Below are 22,036 nucleotides of genomic sequence, written 5' to 3'. Positions count from 1 at the left end.
ATATCCAAACTCAACCAGTCTTTTAGTGGTGGAGTTACCTCACGTCCAGATTGCACCCCTCCTTACCAGAGGCTTTTAATACGCCGAAATGCGTCAGAGGTTTTCTCTAATGGCCATTTTTAACATGTGAATAAAGTATCATGTTTACTGCTAAGGGGAGCCAGAGTAACTCTATATTTATTGGCCTTTCCTGGCACTCACACCTTCTTTTTTGTGTATACTGGAAAAATCTTTTTCACCACTCTGTTTCTCCAAATAGGGTCTAACTTTGCTATAAATTAACTAAAGTCCTAAAGAAGAGATTTCTATATCTGTCCAATCAAAAATAGTCCAAAGACTTCTTGAAAGTTTTAATCTTTTCCATTTAGGCTGTACACTATAACCCATCTATATTAAATATAAACTCATTTGAACTATGAAAACACACAGGGATTGGTGGATTACCAGTAATTTATTGTCAGACCAAAACTTAACTTCTAACATAGTTTGAGGTGTTATATTTAAAGTCACATGAAGCCCACGGATTTTTTTTTCGATTTTACTTCTATTATCAAATTTTATTCGTTTTCTTGGTATATTTTGTTGAAAAGCAAAGACATAGGCTCGTGTCTAGAGCACTATATGGCACCAGTTTTGCAAGAATGCTATCCATTTGAAAGAACACTAGAGGGCAGCACTATTTCCTGCCATTTAGTGCTCTAGACACCTACCTAGGTATCTCTTCAACAAGGAATACCATGGGAGCAAAGCAAATTTGATAACAGAAGTAAATTGGATTTTTTTTTTTTAAATTGTATGCTTTGTCTGAATCACAAAAGGAATTTTTTGGGTTCCATAGCCCATTAAATAAAAGCTTCATCTCTTCATATGGAATGATGTCTGATTATGGTAGGTTACTTTATTGTAGGCTCGCTCACACAGGAAATGTGCAGATCATGGGCCAGATTAGAAGTGAAGCATTAGTTAACACTCCCCCTTGAGCGTTAATTGCACTAAAAGTAAGCTTTTTGCGTGTGTCATTTTGCGCTTGTATTATGAGTTGAAAGTAAACTTTTTTCTCTTGCGCATTAACCCGACAAGGACAAAAAGTCGAACTTAGAATATCGCATGCGCGTTCACATATTCCCCCATAGAAGTCAATGGAGAAAAAAAATGAATATTTCACATTTCAATGTTCTTCACATAACAGGATATGTTCTATTTATCATAAATACATATTTCTAAATATATCTGATGTGTTTTTTATACAATTTATAACTGTACCTATATATTCATGATTAGAGAGAGAGAGAGAGAGAATATCTTTTTTTAAATACATAGAAAACATTCTGCTATATGCAGAACATTGGAATGTGAAATATTTACAGTATACACACAGTTACATACTTTATTAAATTTGAATATTGCATAAATATGTTTTTGCATGTTTTCATCTACTTAACTGTAAAAAGCTCCAATGCACACACACACACATATATATATATATGTCAATTTACCTATACATTTTTGTTGTTCTCTTGCAGCTATCTAACATCATAGAAATGTTGGAGGGAGCATTCTATGGGCTGGATCTTCTGAAACTGCACTCAGTGACTACTAAAATTGTTGGGCGTGTTGAGAAACTCGAAGAGGTAAGTACATTATTATTATTCTGCATGGGATATTTTGCAAACCATTAAGAGTATTTAACTGTAACATGACATTTGGCAACTGTCATAAACCTCTTTGGCTGAAGAAGAGTAGTACTTAAATCTTGTTGTTTATTCAAAATACTCTTGCGTTTTCTGTCTCTCTCTCTCTCTAGCCATAATGTAACCTCACATTACCTCTATGTACATCCACAATTGTATTTGTATCTCCATAAATATGGGTGCAGATAATAAAAGTCTAATTTCTCTTTGGCTGTTTACTAAGGTCTTAATAAGGGTTTCCAAAGCCAGATATCAAAACAAAGCGTTCTCATAAAACCACATCAGTAAATCTCACATGAGAATTTTGTGAACTTTATCCAACTGTGTTAGGAAGGACCACACAGAATGACACATCTACAGAGACATTGTGGCTTCATCAACTCAGTATATAGTTTGATGCCCATTTCTACTTTATAAGTTGGGACACAAGTCAACACTCATCATATAGACTTACCATATAACTTTAGGAAACAAAAAAAGGGAGAAACCAAACCTTCCTTATATGTTATCTACTATTCTTTACATTATTTACTAAGCCTTTTCAGACAAAAATAGACTATTATCCATTAGAGATATGGGAATATCTACTTTTCCTTCATTTTATATGTTTCAACATCAATGCACTACTGGGAGCTAGCTAAATAACACACCGGGTGAGCCGATGACAAGAGGCATATATGTGCTGCTACCAATCAGCAGTTAGTTTCTTGCTCCTGAGCCTACCTAGGTATGGTTTTCAATAAAGGATACCAAGAGAACTAAACTAATTAGATAATATAAGTAAATTTGGAAGATGTTTAAAATACCACGCTCTATCTAGCATAATGAAAGAAAAATTTTGGGTTTCATGTCCCTTTAAACAACTTTCCATTTAGTTCTATATTCCAATTTACTTCATTCTTTTGGTATCCTTTGTTGAAGGAGCAGCAATGCACTACTGGGAGGTAGCTGAGCACATCAAGTGAACCAATTTTGTAGGAGGATGGTGGTTAGGGCTACGGACAATAATTTGGGTGATCTGTGTCCATCTGAGATGTGGGCTTCTGGGGAAAAATTAAAGCTAAAAACATCTATTCTTGTTTGTATTATTTAACTTATACCACAAATAGTGGTTATCTTTTCTGCAAATCCATTACTTTACCACTATACTTTGTTCATTTGGAATCTGACCTTTGTCACCACTAAGACACATTTAATTAGATACATTTTTCCCAACACATATTTTGGTTAAATAAACATCAACAGATGATTTGATCATCTCCTTGAGCCAAAACAAAGAACGCAGACCTTTATTTTCCCAGCTTTAAAGGTCTCCTGTGAGTTGACCCCATCTGATTACAGAGTGTTTTATGCCCGATCTCAGCAAAATCGTCATGGATAATATAAGCCTAATGGTTTTGTTTATCCACAGTGATGATTCGGCACAGTAAGCATAGTCTGGCCATATGTTTATGCTGTTTGTGTTTTTATGGCATCAACCCATACAGAATTTAATCAAGAAACTGTAATTATTCACATATTTCACAGGGTTACTCTAATAGATCTTTTTCATTATTCAGTTGTCTGTCAAAGGAACAGTAAGCATTAGTATTTCAAAGACAGCATTTCATTTATATGCCCCAATATTACCTTTCAATTGCCACCTCACTGCTCCTACACTTCGAATTTAGGTATAAATTACTCCCTAAACTTGCAATCTAACCTTCCAAACCAGTTGCCCCACAGCATAAGCAGTTTATTTTCTTGTACTTGTCAGCTGTATGAGCAATCAGAAGCATACAGTCCGCACTATTAACCAGGGTGTGTTACAGATCCTGCACTCAAGGCATTCTGTACTGGCTGGTGCAATAAAAATAATAAGACTATAAATATATGGACACTCAAGGAATCCACCTGTGCCATTGACTTTAACCAGGGTGCCCTCTAGATCCTACGTTGAGTGCAGGAACTTTATGGCTGGTCATCTGTTTATAGTTTTTATAGTGTTAGTATTTTTATCATGAGCACAAGCCTTCGCTTTTTATAGAAGCTAGCATTATAGCTTACAGTTGGCGGCTCGCTCTACTTCTGTAACCGAAGAGGCAGATGTGGACAAGTGGGAAGGCGGATGAGTATTGTAAAGTAAGTGAGTGTAAAAGGGATTTGAGTGTACTAATGTTTGAATTCACTTTCTTACAACATATAAAAGGTACATAAGTATATGTGATTCATTTAACTATAAAAGGAACCAATCTCATTCAAAATCTCAACACCCTTCATTTCCAAATGTCCTGTGCTCTCCTCAGGACAAAGAGAAATGTAAAAAGAATATAAATAGGGTATAAATAATAAAACCAGGATTAGAAACTAGAGAATACTATACCTCTCAAGGCTTGAGACTTAGGCCCCTATTTATCAAAGGTCTTGCGGACCTGATCCGACAGTGCGGATCAGGTCCGCAAGACCTCGCTAAATGCGGAGAGCAATACGCTCTCCGCATTTAACATTGCACCAGCAGCTCACAAGAGCTGCTGGTGCAACGCCGCCCCCTGCAGACTCGCGGCCAATCGGCTGCCAGCAGGGGGGTGTCAATCAACCCGATCGTACTCGATCGGGTTGAATTGTTGCGATTCCTGTCCGCCTGCTCAGAGCAGGCGGACAGGGTTATGGAGCAGCGGAAACACGGGGCATCAAGCTCCATTTGGAGCTTGATAGGTAGGCCCCATAGTAAAAGAGACCTGGGGTCAAAGAATTGGAAATCAGGAATGGAGTCATGTTAAAGGGACAATCTATTATAGAATTTTTGTTTAAAAAATATAGATAATCCCTTTATTATCCATTCCCCAGTGTTGCACAACTAACACTGTTATATTTATATACTTTTGACCTCTGTGGTTACCTTGTATCTAAGCCTTTTGTAGACCCTCTCATAAGTAACTCCACGGGTGTGTGCACAATGTTATTTATATGGCACACATGAACTAATGCCATCTAGCTGTAAAAAAACATATCAAATGCATTCAGATAAGAGGCGACCTTCAAGGACTTAGAAATAAGCATATGAGCCTACCTAGGTTTAGCTTTCAACTAAGAATACCAAAGGAACAAAGCAAGTTTGATGATAAAAGTAAATTGAAAAGTTGTTTAAAATTGCATGCCCTATATGAATCATGAAAGTTTAATTTTGAAATAAGTTTGTGAGAGAGTGAGCGCTAAAAGCTAAAAAGGCATAGATAGAGTACAGATGGTATAAAAATGGTACATATTTATTACAGTAAGAAGAAGAATAAAAATACGATTAAAACCTTCCTAAAATCTCCATGGATCCATGAGATAAAAAATGCAGATAAAGATTCAATATGTAACAAAAATTCCGTCCTATACTGCGGTAAGAGATATTATAATTGTTAACTATAACAGCAATTTGAGATCAGATTAGTAGATAAAGATAGTTAACAGGGATATAATTTTGACAAATAAGCACAAATAAAAACAGTTCTTAAAACAAAAAATCTTAGGTGCAGTGTCCAAGGTAAACAATCCAATGCGGGTATGATCAAAATTGTGATCAAAAAGTGAATGTGGAAAAAATGTGAAGAACAGATGTGTCCGGTGTAACTTGAGGAAAATAGAATGTAAATAAATGTCTCTTGTAAATTCACAGTGTTTCAAAATTAAAAGTCAATAGGTGTAGCAGTTCCTAGAAAATTAAATCCAATCTGATCAAAAATGCTAAAAATGCTCCAAAAAACTCCAAAAAAACTCCAATAACCGTGCTTTAAAGGTGATCAATGTGAAGCAATTAAAAAAACAAAAAGATATAAAAAATATGGAAAAATGGTCCAAAATTTATCTTCTGAATCTGTGGATGAATAAAAAACAATAGTGCAATATCGTCTAGATACTGTATATAATAATCAGAAATGTGCTCACCGGTATGTCAACGCGTTTCGGCCCTCCTAGGCCTTTATCAAGACAATACTGTTCTATGTATCTCTGGGAGCTTTATATGTTGGTCACTTAGATGATTGGCTCTAATTTGGCGCCAAAATTAGGGGTCTGTCCTTTCCTGTTTAGCCCAATGTCTCATGGGAAAGAATTTTTCTTTTGGTCTATTGTCTTATTATCTATAATTATTGTATTATTTTAAAATTGTATACATCAGACTCTGTTTTGTTATGTATATTCAAAGTTGTTAACATCTCTAGTACTTCAATTTATCATATATCAAGGTATTGTTTCTCATTTCTTATTATCCGTATTTGCCCCACTTCCAGATTTCTAGACTTACTAGCTCTTCCGGTTCTGTTGTAAATAACATTACATCCGGTTTCGCCAGTGTTACTTCCGGTTTCGCTATAACCGGAAGTCTAAATTTTGTCGCATCCGGTTATGTCAATAAGAGTAATGATCTATCAGCATCTATCAAAAACTAGGATCATATCTTACTCTCATCCTATATATTTTATATACCGCGATTTCCAATTGTGACTTTTGACATATTTTAAATATTTATATACTTTTTTATATATATATGGCCAAACTGTTTTATATGTAAACACAAATATACGCGTTAAAAATGGTTGACAGTATTTGTGTAATATCTGTTTATACGCACAACAAGGATGCTGATAGATCATTACTCTTATTGACATAGTCATGCAAGCCATGCATTTGATCACCCAAGTTGAACTGAATAAGGTCCCAAATAGACTTACTTCCGGCAACAGCGCAACCGGATGCGACAAAATTTAGACTTCCGGTAATAGCGAAACCGGAAGTAACACTGGCGAAACCGGATGTAATGTTATTTACAACAGAACCGGAAGAGCTAGTAAGTCTAGAAATCCGGAAGTGGGGCAAATACGGATAATAAGAAATGAGAAACAATACCTTGATATATGATAAATTGAAGTACTAGAGATGTTAACAACTTTGAATATACATAACAAAACAGAGTCTGATGTATACAATTTTAAAATAATACAATAAATATAGATAATAAGACAATAGACCAAAAGAAAAATTCTTTCCCATGAGACATTGGGCTAAATAGGAAAGGGCAGACCCCTAATTTTGGCGCCAAATTAGATCCAATCATCTAAGTGACCAACATATAAAGCTCCCAGAGATACATAGAACAGTATTGTCTTGATAAAGGCCTAGGAGGGCCGAAACGCGTTGACATACTGGTGAGCACATTTCTGATTATTATATACAGTATCTAGACGATATTGCACTATTGTTTTTTATTCATCAACAGGTTCAGAAGATAAATTTTGGACCATTTTTCCATATTTTTTATATCTTTTTGTTTTTTTAATTGCTTCACATTGATCACCCTTAAAGAACGGTTATTGGAGTTTTTTGGAGCATTTTTAGCATTTTTGATTTTTGATCAGATTGGATTTCATTTTCTAGGAACTGCTACACCTATTGACTTTTAATTTTGAAACACTGTGAATTTACAAGAGACATTTATTTACATTCTATTTTCCTCAAGTTACACCGGACACATCTGTTCTTCACATTTTTTTCCACATTCACTTTTTGATCACAATTTTGATCACACCCGCATTGGATTGTTTACCTTGGACACTGCACCTAAGATTTTTTGTTTTAAGAACTGTTTTTATTTGTGCTTATTTGTCAAAATTATATCCCTGTTAACTATCTTTATCTACTAATCTGATCTCAAATTGCTGTTATAGTTAACAATTATAATATCTCTTACCGCAGTATAGGATGGAATTTTTGTTACATATTGTATCTTTATCTGCATTTTTTATCTCATGGATCCATGGAGATTTTAGGAAGGTTTTAATCGTAGTTTTATTCTTCTTCTTACTGTAATAAATATGTACCATTTTTATACCATCTGTACTCTATCTATGCCTTTTTAGCTTTTAGCGCTCACTCTCTCACAAACTTATAGCTACTTCCCAAGTCCACTAGGGGACTATTGCCAGTGAGCTTAAGGCTTCATAATACTAGCGCTCGGTCTACTAAAAACAAATATTCTAAAAAAAGTTTAATTTTGACTAGACTGTCTCTTTAAGTTGGGGAGATTTGTTTTGACAAATTTGACCAGGGAGGTATAATTATTAGTATTATTAATTTGTGAGGCGCCACCAAATTCCATAGTGCAGGTTACATGAGCAGAGCTGCTCACTGACACTGATTTGTGGTATAAAGAAATATACATACATAAAACAGACTAAACATACCAAATTCAAAAGGAAGGGTACCCTGCCTGAAGAGCTTACAATCTACAGGGTAGAGAAACTATACCCTAGGTCATTAATAATTAGTAAATGTTCTTTTTTTCACAGTGCCCTTCAATTAATTGTTTTCATAAACGTATGTGATACAAGTAAAACTCCAACAATGTAAAGCAATGATTTAACCATGAAAATACTGTAAACTGGCAAGTGGTGTTACTACAATATTTCTTATATTAAAAGTTTATAGTTAAAGAAAGCTACCAGAATAAATTTAGTGTTATTATACTGTTAGCGCTAATGTTTTTTCACACACCTAGCAGAGAAATATGACACTGTAGGGGGCACTTGGTGAGAACTAAAGTGACATTAAGGGGTAAATTTACCATCTTTGCAAAAAAGAAGAGTTTTTGCTTTTTAAAGGGACACTCAAGTTAAAAGTAACTTTTATGATTCAGAAAAAGCATGCAGTTTTAAGACACTTTCATTGTCAAATTTTGCACAGTCTTTTTATATAAACACTTTCTGGGGAACAAATTCCAACTAGGCATGTGCACAAGCTTACAGGGTATATGTATACTAGTCTGTGATTAGCTGATGTATGTCACATGATATAAGGGACCAGAAAATGGGAGAAAAAATACATTTGTCAGAAAAAAAAATCTGCAACTTTTTTGAAATTCAGTAGTTGTTGAATTATTTTCTTTTTATTATGCACTTTAATATGTGGTTATGCAAACCTGCTCTACATAGCTGGATATATTGACCCCTAAATATCTTGTGCTTTTTGTGCAAAAATTGTTTTCTTGATTTACACTCCCCAGAGAGGTCAAAAAGCAAATTCTGTAACCTAGGTTTTCTTTAAAATGCTACCAATTGCCTGAACCAGCTATTTGATTTGTAGCATTTTTCCCTCAGAGATGCTGGAGTGCATCCTGTAGAATACAGAACACTGACTCTGCAAAAGCTACACTGATTACTTTTTCAGTGCACACACTCTTTTATATCTGTTCCTAACTGGCTACAGCAAAGAAGATAGGATAAAAATACTGAAAGTGGTTTTCAAAGTGTTTATCCTAAGACTGCAAAACTTGTAGACTATATTAATAAGATTACAGGTTTGATGTTTTCTAAACATTTATATTGCATGTCCCTTATGTTGCAGGTGGTGTCCAAAAATCTCACCAAGGAGCAAGAACAAATTAAAGACAGTGTAGATGAGATCCGGACAGAAATACAGAAGGAAAAGGAGAACTGCACTAGATGTGCGAAAGACAACTTGTCTGACATTGGCAAGATTCTGCAGAGAGATGCGGCCGCTGCTTATACTCGTACTGACGTAAGTCTGATCAGCTGAAAACTTACACAACTGTGCAAGACAAGACGTTCTTATCAAAACCTTGTATTTCATTTTTGGGCTGGGAAATCTAATGCCCACCTGACAGACCCAAGAGGGGCACCCGCCCAGGGCCACATGCTTTGGAGGAGCCCCATAATGGGCTAGATTACGAGTGGCGTGCCAACTGTTGTGCGCAAGTGAAAAACGGTTTATGGATGCTCTTTGTGTGCATTGGACGTAGTGCATGTATTACATGTTGAAAGTAAACGAGTTTGCTTGAGCGCAATTGATATTAACCCACGTTGGTTAAGCGTGACTTCAGAGATCTGGTTAATTGTTACGCAAGACAAAGATGTTTCACAAAAAACATCAAAAATAGATTTAAAAGTACAGTTACACACATATTAACACTGTCTGATGAAATTTATTTTAAAAAACTTTGCAAAAAAAGTTATAAGAGCTCAAAGATGAGGTCTCAGGTGTTAGGGGAAAAAGGCTGCAAAGGGCTTTACCATATAAATACCTACATATATGTCTAAAAATGTATGTAATGTATGTGTATATATATATATATATATATATATATATATATATATATGTATGTATATATATGTGTGTGTGTGTACATATGTATTTATATGATTTATATGTGTATATATGTATTTACAGACATATAAACACATAAATACATAGGTAAACATAGACAATTATATAGGTAAAGATATATTTTACCAAAAAACATCAGATATATATAGAAATATGTGTTAAAGAATAAATAGAACACATTCTTCTATGTGAACAACATTTGAATGTGAAATAATAATATTTTTATGTCGGGTTAGCGCTTTTGAGAAAATGCGATAGAATTTGCACGCTCCATTGAAGTCTAGGTCGCGATATTCTAAGTTCGGCTTTCTGCACGTGTCGCAGGAGCACTTTTGCAAAACCTTTCTACTTTTAACTTGTAATATATACGCTACCCGACGCCCACAAAATGGCCTCCGTCTGGTGGAGTTAAAGCACAAGCGATTAATTGCACCCCATTTGCAATCTAGCCCAATGTGAGGGGTGAGGTTTTGAGAAGGTGCGATGTACATCTTGTATTTAGTTTATTAAGAAGTGTTTATAGTATCAAGAGGTGTAATATACAGTTCTATTCTTTATATAGGTAACACTGAATGTCAGGACAGGGTGGGCTATACAGGGGAGGGAATAAGGGTGCTGGGCTGAGGGGACCCACAAATGTGTCTTGCCCAGGGCCCTGCAAATGTTAAAAGTGGTCCTGCCCCACCCCAATCCAAAAACTGTAGTTCATATTTGCTTTATGTATTTCTCCCAACCAGAGCCCAAGGTTACATGGTGTGGTCATACACCCCCATAGATAACCAAGGATCATGGATTTGTAGAACAATGTATAAATAAATAAAACATTTGTACAGCATAAAAGTAGGAAGGCATTGTTCCATAAACTGCTTCTCCAAATGTTATACCACTCAAAGGCTTTGCAGAATATGGAGGTTAGGGAGCTTGTGGGTGGAGCCCATTGGCATTGTGTGGCTAGCGCTAATAAGGGAGGGGTGGGGTCAAAGATGGGTGATAGACAGGACTTCTGTGTGTTGTAAGCATGACTGGGCATGTCAAAGACAGGGCAGGGTGTGTCCTGCAAACAGCTGGGGGAGACCCTGAAAACCATTTGCCCTGGATGAAATGTGCTGCACCCTTATATTCTACTGTCCTAGGCACTGACCTTATTGGCCTAGACCAAACAAATGCCCCTGAATGTGACTGAACATCATTGCTAGATTTAACATATTTTGGGCTAGATTACACGTGGAGCACTTGTATTCTATTAGTGCTATTGTGTGTTGACATTGCTCAAAATCAATCAATAGCAATTTGTTTTTGCGCTCACATTGTTCAAGCAATAATCTTGTGCTCCCTAAGATCTGCATGTCTGACATAATATACTACTATGGGGGATACTGTACACTTCATGTTGGATATCGCTTAAAGGGACACTGAACCCACATTATTTCTTTTGTGACTCAGATAGAGCATGACATTTTAAGCAACTTTTTAATTTATTCCTATTATCAAATGTTCTTTATTCTCTTGGTATCTTTATTTGAAATGCAAGAATGTAAGTTTAGATGCCGGCCCATTTTTAGTAAACAACCTAGGTTGTCCTTGCTGATTGGTGGATAAATTCATCCACCAATCAAAAACTGCTGTCCAGAGTCTGAACCAAGAAAAAAAGCTTAGATGGCTTCTTTTTATATAAAGATACCAAGAGAACGAAGAAACATTGATAATAGGAGTAAATTAGAAAGTTGCTTAAAATTGCATGCTCTAGAAAATTGCATGCCCTAGATCCGGTTCCGGAGGAGGAGCTTAGCACAGGTGGCTGAGCGTTTGTTCTCCAGCTCTTAGCACCTGGTGATGTTTTCCATGCACCTAGCCCAGACGTAAAGGGCTGCTACCTGGCCAGCATAATAGACGCGCTGCCGGAACCCACAGCGCATTCCACTCCGCTATGTGAAAACTCCCTAGCACAGAGAAGATCGCTAAAATCCCACAGGTGACCCCCTGAAGAAAAGTCTACACAGCTGCTAACAAAGTTTGAAAACTCAAATAAAAGGTATATCTACAAATCAAGTTCACAAGCTAAACAGATTCCCACGGCATTATTTTCTCACCCTCCCGACTGACAAAGTAACCGGTGGCCGCTGGTTTGCCGCACTCTGATCCGTTTACCGCTCACCTGGTTGCTGAGAGGGGCTTGGCGAGGAGAGCCGGGGAGGCGGGGTGTGTGTCCTCCTCCCCCACCGGTGCTGCGGGGGAGGAGGTGCCAGCGGGACCCGGCTGTTTGATACCCGGGGAGAGGGCTCGCGCTGCTGTTGTTGCCTTGTGCGAGTGGGGCGATGCCTGGTTGCCCCTTCACTCTTCTCCTCCCCCCACAGGCCCGGCTTGGTGCCGGGTCTCACTGCCACTGTTGCCGGAGGATTCACTCCTCCCCCACCGGTGCTGCGTGGGAGGAGCTGGGCTGGGGACAGATCGAGCCCCGGCAATTCCATACCGTTACCTGAAAGAAAGAGGTTTAGCAACCTGCAGGCCACCGGGAAGAACGATAACTTTTAGAAAACAATCAAAGGAGGGAAGGGTGAGTACAATACTAAAGCCAAAGGCATATGTTTTACAAAGTAACAACTATAACTAAAAGTGGCTACATAAGGCTTAATAAAAAGGCTTAACAAAAAGGGGAATTTTCACAACAAAGAAAGCGAGTAGCACACAACAAAAAGGAAGGGGATAAAGAAATTAAGGGAACTCTCCATGTAATATAGAAGGAAAGAAGAGAGAAAAAAGTCTTAAATAAACTCTTTAAAAAATCTCTGCTAACAAAGAGGGGGTCACTTTTTTGAGGCACTCTATAAATAATAAGGAGAAAAACCTTAACAAAACTACACCAAAGTTTAAAGTTCTCACAGAGAACATTATTGCCCTGTAAAATCTCCACCCTCCCCCCCCCCCCCCACTTCGATTTGTTACTCCACCTTAAACAAAATAAAGAAGGAAGAAGGGAAAAAAGGGGAAAAAAGGGGGAAAAAGAGGGAGAGAAGCAAATAAGGAAGTAAAGTGGAAATAAAAGGGAAGATTCAAAGGGAGAAGAAAGGACTGAGAAGATATAGAAGACAATGACTTTGTATAAATTTGTCTGATATCAGGACTGATCTTGTACCCTTAATAACACCAGCATGTACCTGCTTACTAATTTACAGAGAACAAACTCAAAATCGCATTTATCTCTCTCACATTTGCATTTTTTTTTCTATTTCTCCCGTATGTTGCATAGTTTCTGTTGATATTGTTCTGTTCTAGTTGTTTTTTATCTGCTGTCTTGATAAGGTTATTTTGAATATTGAATGAAGTAAATCTAATAAGTACATCAAAGCAGTATAGTTCAGATATCCTCAGTGCTTTCTGACTAGGAGTAATTGAATATAGATGGCATAATCACAATTCAAGAGAAACTGTACATCAAATTAAGTACTGCACAAGTCATCCTCAGAATTTAGCACGCTGCAATCACCTAGAATTAAATAAAGTAAAATCTAAACAATAGAGAGGTCAGGAAGCCCTAAGCATCGCTCTAGTAGGCAGGGGAATAGGGGTGAAAGGAAGGAAATAAAATAAAAAATCCCCTAGATTAAAGCATACTTACAGGTTGCCAAACTGTCAATTCTTGATCACACACCCCAAAAGAAAACCACAGTCCTATTATTGGGGGCTTTCCCCATCGTACTAAACACATGTAATAAACAGTACATTGTACTATCACTTAGTTTCCATTCTCACTTGCACACACCGTAAGGAAAAGAGGAGGAGAGAGAGGAAACTCCTCAATTGGTTAGCGCACTCTCCCTTGTTTTCTTTTTCTTTTTTCTCTTTTCCCTTTCCCCCCCCACACCCTTTCTTTTTCTTTTGTCCTTTTTTTTTTTTTTTTTTTTCTTTCTCTTCTCTGAAGTCTCCCCCCCTTTTTTTTTTATATGCACATTAAGCACATGGACAAATTCCTCAACACACCCCACAAACCCTCTCCCCCAAGAATGGCAGGTAGACCCAGAGATAAAAAATCTAAAGGAGCTGTAGAAAATATTGCTGAGGCACACCTAGCACCAAATTTAAATCCAATAAATGAGATGTTTAGTATGCAAAGTTTGGTCCATAATATCTCAGAAGCCCTGACGCCCAAATTTGAAGATCTAAGATCTGAAATAAAACAAGATATTGCCATGTTGTCTCAAGAAGTCAGACAGTTCTCAAGTAGGCTGCAAGAGGCAGAGCAAAGGGTATCAGATTTAGAGGATCTCTCAATTGAACATGAGGCAAGAATAAAAGAAACAGAAATTAAAATACAAAAAATGCAGCTTAGATTAGAAGACGCTGAAAATAGATCTAGGAGGAATAACATTAGGATAATAGGAATTCCGGAAGGAAAGAAATTTGAAAATTTATCTTTATTCATAACTAACACCTTAGCTCCAACTCTTGATATAAAGGATCCACAGATAATAATAGAAAGGGCCCATAGAATTGGCCCACCTCAGGCAGATAATAACTCGGACACCAGACCCAGGCCAGTGATAGTACGCTTCCTGAATTATCTAGATAAAATTAACATGATGCAACAATACAGGAAGAAACAACCTATTATCATAGAGGGAGCTAAAATTTACATGTTTCAAGACTTTTCGGCCGAGACATCACTGAGAAGAAGAGAGCTAGCACCCCTCTGTACAAAGCTAATCCATAAGGGTTATAGGGCAATGATCATCTACCCGGCCAAACTTAAAGTTCTCACTCCTGAGAGTACATACATAGTGGATAATGTAAAAGATGCTGAGAATCTATTAGCTAAACTAGGAAAAGCAAGTTGAACACCCCCATATATAGGGGAATTTAGTAGTAAACACGCAATAGAAATTTATGTTTCCCTTTTTTAAAGTATATTATTTTTTCTATGACATACTTGCATTTAATGGCGAGCGACCTATCTGAAGCTAGGGGGGAATACAACAAAAGGGAAAAGAGAGGACAGGTTCCTCTCCCCTTTCATAAAATTGAGTTTCAAACTCCCCATCATTTTATTTTGAAATTTTTTTTTTTTTTTTTCCTCCCTCTCACGTCTCCCCCGCCCGTGTCCCTTGCTCTCCCCATCCCGTGTCACTCCTTCCCCTCATATCAAAAAGTTTACCAGGCACCCAAACTAGATGATTAACAGCTCCAGAAATTTCAAAATAGTATCATGGAATACAGGAGGAATAACAACTCCTATTAAAAGGAAAGCTATTGTCTCTCACACGCGCAAGATGCAAGCTGATATAGTGTTTCTGCAGGAAACGCACTTGGGCATGGAAGAAACTATGAAACTTAAGGGTTCCTGGGTTAAGGAGGTAGTAGCCTCACCCAGTATTGGGAGAAAGAGGGGAGTTGCAATATTGTTTGGTAAGAGAATAGAGGCAGAGATACTACAGACAAGGAGCGATCCAGAGGGGAGATTTCTAATGGTGAAAACACGAATTTTCAAACAAGTATATACACTGCTTAATATATATGCGCCTAACGAGCTCGATTATGATTTTTGGATTTTAATTCAATCTACGGTGCTGTTACACTCAGAGGGGTTCCTGATAATGGGGGGAGACTTTAACATGGCCCCACAGTCCCCGCTAGACAGAAAGAGATTTAACAGTAAACAACTTAAAAATAAAAAGGACAAATTAGAAACAAAGATATTTAAGAATATATACCAGAATTTAATGGTAAGAGACATATGGAGGGTACATAACCCCGATCAACGGGAATACACCTGTCTTTCTAGAGCGCATAAAACGCTCTCTAGAATAGATCTTTTTTTAATAGATGAGAAACTTTGCCCTAGAAACATAAAAGCAGCAATCACCCCAATAGTCATTTCAGATCATGCCCCAATATCACTCGAATTTCAACTAGAGCCCCTAAGAGATGTCCCAAGGAGATTTAGGTTTCCGTATTATCTGGTAAATGATCTGAAATTTAAAAAGTTTTTAAAAGAAAAGTTTAATGAATATGTACAATTTAACATTGAATATATAGAAAGACCAGATATCTTCTGGGGAGCTGCAAAAGCAGTAATTAGAGGGGAAATAACAGCTTACGCTGCTAAGTTAACTAAGATACTAGGAAAAAGGGAGAAAGAAGCCACCCATTTTGTGACAAACTCATACAATAGGTTCCTCTTAACAAAATCATCTTTTTACTGGGCCAAATATATTAAAGCTAAAAAAGAAAGAGACGCGCTAATACTTCTCAAGGAAACTCAAAAAGACCTCAAATTTAGTGCTAAAATGTACCGATATGGCAACAAATCAGGCAAATTACTTGCCAATCTAGTAAAAGGAGAAAAAAAGCCATTTAGGATAGACAGAATACAACAGGAAGGTCAGATACACACAAATTCAGAGGAAATTTTGAGGAGTTTCACAAACTATTACAGAGAGATTTACTCATTAAAATTGGCTGACAGTAAACAATCCACAGATTTTTGGAGTAATCTAATTTATCCTACAGTCCCAGAGGAAATAATAACCACTTTAAATAAACCAATTTCGGTGGAGGAGGTAAATAAAACGATAGCAAGATTGTCACTCAATAAAGCTGCAGGCCCCGACGGACTGCCTAATGAGGCTTACAAGATCTTAGCCCCGGAGGTAGCCCCATATTTATCTAGTATGTATAATAATTTTTACATTAATGGTAACCCGGTCCCAGTGTCCTTCTCAGCTTCATTTACAACGCTAATCTTGAAACCAGGTAAGGACCCAACCCAAAGGGAGTCATACCGCCCTATAGCACTCCTAAACTCAGAGTATAAAATCTTGACCTCAATATTAGCTGAAAGACTTCAAAATAGTTTAACACACATAATTCACAGAGACCAAGCAGGGTTCTTGAAGAACCGAAATTCTACTTCAAAAATTAGAGAAGCGCTGGTGATATCCGAACACTTTTCTCAAAGGTTAGACAGAGAGGGGGGAGATATGGGTGCACCTGACCTCGCCATAGTGGCAATTGATGCAGAAAAAGCCTTCGATTCGGTTCTCTTCACTCACATTTTCACATCATTGGATAAATTCGGTTTTTTAGGTAAGTTCCGGGAATTCATAGAAAATCTTTACAAAAGATCTAAAACAAATTTAATAGTTAACAACCTTACATCTACAGATATCAATATACAAAAGGGTACGAGGCAGGGGTGCCCACTTTCCCCCCTCTTGTTTGACATTGCCATAGAACCCCTGGCAATTAAGATTAGGCAGTCTTTACAGGGAGTTAGAATATCTGATTACGAATTAAAAATTGCACTTTATGCTGACGATATTCTTCTCTATATTGCGAACACAGCGATTAATATTCCTAAACTTTTACATATAATAGCTAGTTATGGTACCTTCTCAGGTTACAAAATAAATGCATCAAAATCAGAAATCTATTGGCTCAGAAAAAAGTCAGACTCAATTAGTGACTGTCCCTTCAAGGAAGTAACTACATCGTTTAAATATTTAGGTATTAATATTCCAGTTAACGGGGCGGACCTATATAAACTTAATATAACTGTAACTCTATCAATTATATTTGAGAAGCTGAAAACATGGACTAACCTACCAATCTCTCTCTCAGGGAGAATCGCACTTTACAAAATGGTTCTCCTCCCTAAACTTTTGTACGTTTTACAAAATACCTCCTTATTTATGTTTGAAAAAGATATCCGCTCATTAAACTCGGCAATTAGAAACTTTCTATGGCAAGGCAAGAGATCAAGGATAGCATTATCTAAGCTCTCAGTGGGAAGAGAATATGGAGGATTGGCCCTCCCAGATATAAGATCTTATAACTTAGCATTTCTTGCGCGAACAATAACAGATTGGATATGCACTAAAAATTATGTAACCAACAATTTATTGGATGAAAGCATATGCTTTCCCTTCCACCCAATAGGCTTAATTCACTGCTTACCAAAAACATTACCCAATGTAATTAAGAAATATAAAACTATCTTTAACCCCATCAAAGCATGGTGGAAGATTGCTAATCGTCTGAAAATTAATAGTAAAGCTTCAAAGTATCTCCCAATAAAGGGGAATCCCGAATTCCTCCCAGGGATGAACTCGACAGTTTTTGCCAAATGGCATGAATTAAACCTAAAAACAGTCCAACAAATTCTTAACTTAGATGGAAAATGTATAAAATCATTTGACGAAATAAAGAATGAATTTAAAATACCGAACAACCAATTCTTTGCATATCTTCAACTAAGACATTACACCTCGGATTTGGTAAGAGAAGTGGGTTGGAACTGGAGCTGGGGTAAACTGGAAAACTGGTTAACACTCACTAGAGCTGGTCATACCGCAATCACCTATTGCTACCTCGCCTTAAATGGATCTAAAGGGTTACCTATACTGGAACAGGTGGCCTCTGAGTGGAACAGTCTAAATTTCCCTTGCAATATAGACTCACAGGTCATCCAAAGATCTATAAACAAAGTTCAACAGGCCACACTCTCCGCAACCTGGAGAGAAGCACATTTAAAAATACTACATAAAGCATATTTTACTCCGGAAAAGGGTCACAAATTATATAACTTGAACTTCTATAAATGCCCGAAATGCTCAATTATAGCAGCTGACTTTAAACATATGTTTTGGAATTGCCCAAAAATTAGCCAATTTTGGCTAAAAATCCAATACTGGCTTAACGTCACACTGGGATTTTCCCCTCTGGATCTTACACCAATGCTAATAGTGTTTTGCCTAAATCAGAGTGAAGGACAACACCCTCAGGAAAAATTGCTGATACTAACAATATTAGCAGCTAGATACCTAATTGTAAAAAACTGGAAAAACCATAAAACCCCAGCATTAATAGAAGTGAAAAATTGCCTTAAAAAGCAATGTATTCTAGAACAAAGAGATGTTAGTATGAATAATGAGAAGGATATAAAAACATTTTTCAATAAATGGTCAAAACTCATTAAAAGCTTTCCAGCAAATGAAATAGATAATATAATTTTTCCATTTAGACATACTGAGCTGGTACAGCTGGGAATATGGTAGGGGAGAAGACGTGAGAGAGCGAAGGAATATTCCCCATCCCTCGGAAATTTTTTTTTTTTTTTTTCCCCTTTCCCTTTAAAATCTTTTTTATTTTTTTCCCCCCCCCCCCTTTTTTTTTTTTTTTTTTTTTTTTTTTTTTCTGTTTGTTAGTTTTGTTTTGTTGGATTTGTTTTGCCTTAGCTTTTTGTTTTTGTCGGGTTAAGGTGGACAATATGTTATACAACTCAAAAAAAATATAAAATAAATCAGCAACCGTATTTTGAAAGAATTACTTATTTGTTGTACAGAATCCCTCTCCAGAGTCTAGAGGAGAAGAGGTTCTCATTATATTTTGACCTAAATGCTGACTTGTAACTGTTACCGAAATTATGTTGTTGTAACACGATTGCTGATACGAAAATAAAGATTTAAAAAAAAAAAAAATTGCATGCTCTATCTGAATCACAAAATAATTTTTTTGGGTTCAGTGTCTCTTTAAGCTCTATTAAGTCCTCCATGTAATATTATGCTAATAATAATAATAATAATAATAATAATGGTTTACTTCAGGTCTTAAAAAAAGCTAAAATTTACAGAGGTATTTAGGGTTGTGCTCAAGAACAACAGCTATATTGTATAACACATTATTTGGAGTATAAGCCAGTCTCCAAATATGCGTTCACACATACTCAACTATCCACATACTTATGTTTTATTAATCCCTTTCTTAGGTGACGTCACATACGTCTCAATATTTTACCTTGAAAATCAGGGGCCAAGGTTTAGAGAGGTGGTTTTGGCAACACAGAGGTGGGATTTGGTCTGTGTTGGTGGGTTTTATAAGTCTGGGGAAGGGCTTACTGAGAGCAGTGTTCACTAAAATCATCAGGAGATGCATGGGAATGTATGACATAAACTAGGCACACTGTCCTCTTTCATTTCAAAAAAATTATTCAATTCAATATTTAGAAATATATTTATTGTCTCAACCACAAGCAGTTTTTGAAGCTAATCCTTAAATACGAAATAAATAAGGGTTTGTCATCAGAGAATAATAAAGCTATTTCTTGGATAGGGTGAATCAATGTTATCTAAATTAATGTTCTTCCATGTCAAATTGTGTTTTGAAAAACCTTTATCTACAATTTCTAGAACCTTGCGTCGTCATCTTGTTACAATAACAGATAGTCGGCAAAGACAAACCTCATCGGTAAGGAGTGGTGTCTGTCCTATGTCTTTCACTGGAAAATAAAGCAGTTTTGTTTTAATCTGCAAGCACCTCTTTGGCTGCATTTCTTCAGTCCTTGTTGTTTCAAACCTCATTCTGTAAAGTTAGGTTTGGACCTTTGGGCTCTAGTTTAAACCCTGTCACTTATCAGTTTGTTGATTTACAGTGTGGGAACTGTTGAAATCCTCCTTTAGACGATTAAATAAGCCACTTTCTTCTTTTGTTTAATGCCTCAAGGTTCTAACATGTTGTCTCTGTTTTGTATAAAATGTTAACAGCATCTGACTTTTTCCCAGTTTTGAGAGGGAAATAGGGATAGAAATGCATAGGCCAATATTGCAGGATTTTTAAGGGTTGGAAGATATTCCCACTGTCATTCCCCCAGCTTCCCCTGTCAGGGCAAATGTCACAGTTTCCAGGGACTGGTACCAGATTGTTTCACTCAGTCCAACCCCTGCTGACCATGAGACATACGCGCTCCTCCCCCCTAATGCCAAGGCTCTGCCTACCAAACACCAGGAAGCCATAGTCCACAAGTCTCTTTGACCTCCCTGTCCCAGAAGCATCCAGAAAATGTTGGAAGGTATGGAAATTTCTAGTAGGACATGGCAAATGATTTTCAAAAGTACTGCTCACTCTTTAATTCCTGGCAAAATATTAATTTAAGTTGGTCATTTAGTCAGTCGACTTATATTGCACATGTGCCCTTAAATAGATGGGGAGGGGACAGAGACTCAAACAAAGGGAAGCTTTTTGGATCTTCCAATTGTAGGCTAGAATCCCCTATGGAATAAATAAAGAATTGGATCTCTCAATGTTTTTGTAAAATAATTAGGCACTGTCACTTTAATTAAATAGCCTGCTGATTTTGAATGGGTTAACAATATGGTGTCATGGGCGGAGTTATACGGTATTTAAACATGGCTGTTTCTGAACAATTGTATACATGATGGTTTGAAATTTTGTATTTATTGATTCACTTTTTCTAATAAAGAATTTAACTTAATTTAATGTGCTGCTGCTTTTTGCAAATTGTACTTTGACTGTGCCCTTAGTGCAGGGTACTGCAGCCGGGACATTGGACACTGGTGCTGAATAATTCGGATTTTTTACAAGATTTTAATTTAAACCTTATGTAAAGATGGCATCTTATTCCACTTAGTTTTGTGGCCCATTTACTCACAGGCCACGGGAGGGACTGCAGTGCAGACTATGGGCTAGATTATTAATGGAGCGCTAACGGTTGCGCAAGAGCTATAGTGGGTTTATCGCTTGTGTTTCCGTGTGTCGGAAGAAGCACACGTATTACAGATTGAAAGCAAGCGCATACGCTTGAGTGCAATTGAATTTAAGGGTTGCCGTGGTTTCAAATCCCTGGTTAACTGTTACGCTCCAAAAAAAAGTGTCAGAAAAAGCATTGAGAATACATTAAAAGTACAGTTACACTCATAACAACACTGTAATTAATATTATTGGAAAATTTTAATTTAAAAGTTATAAGGGCTAAAAGATATGACATCTAAGGTGTATGAAAAAGAGGCAGACAAAGGGTTTTAACATAGAGATACATACAAATACATGTCTAAATATGAATATGTATGTGTGCATGTATATATGTGTGTATATACGGTATATATATATATATATATATATATATACATATACATATACATATATATATATATATATATATATATATATATACTGTAGAAATAAATGAAATAAATAAATCCTCTCTCCAGTTCAGCCACCTGGGTGCAGACCAACGAACAATAGTCCTGAAAAAAAAGATGCACGCTCAGGATTTTCAGAGACTGATCGTCCACTTTGATCTGATGAAAGAGACGATCAGTCTCTGAAACGTCATCGAATAAAGCTGACACCATTTGATTGAAAATCTTGACAGTGTATCCTTTTTTTCAGGACTATATATATATTGTTTT

At 36.7% G+C, this 22,036-nt stretch overlaps 1 protein-coding gene across 1 annotated transcript in view; it reads left to right on the top strand.

Annotated features, from left to right (window-relative positions):
- Window positions 1–22,036, top strand: part of OLFML2B (olfactomedin like 2B) — a 204,129-nt gene that overhangs the window by 95,109 nt on the left and 86,984 nt on the right. Inside the window, exons 3-4 of the mRNA XM_053694097.1 lie at window positions 1,524–1,631; window positions 9,057–9,230. Coding sequence (XP_053550072.1) covers window positions 1,524–1,631; window positions 9,057–9,230 — 282 coding nt within the window. The remainder of the gene's footprint in view (window positions 1–1,523; window positions 1,632–9,056; window positions 9,231–22,036) is intronic.

The sequence above is a fragment of the Bombina bombina genome, chromosome 10, assembly GCF_027579735.1.
Source record: "Bombina bombina isolate aBomBom1 chromosome 10, aBomBom1.pri, whole genome shotgun sequence".
NCBI lineage: Eukaryota > Metazoa > Chordata > Amphibia > Anura > Bombinatoridae > Bombina > Bombina bombina.
This window is presented reverse-complemented; position numbering and strand designations above follow the sequence as displayed.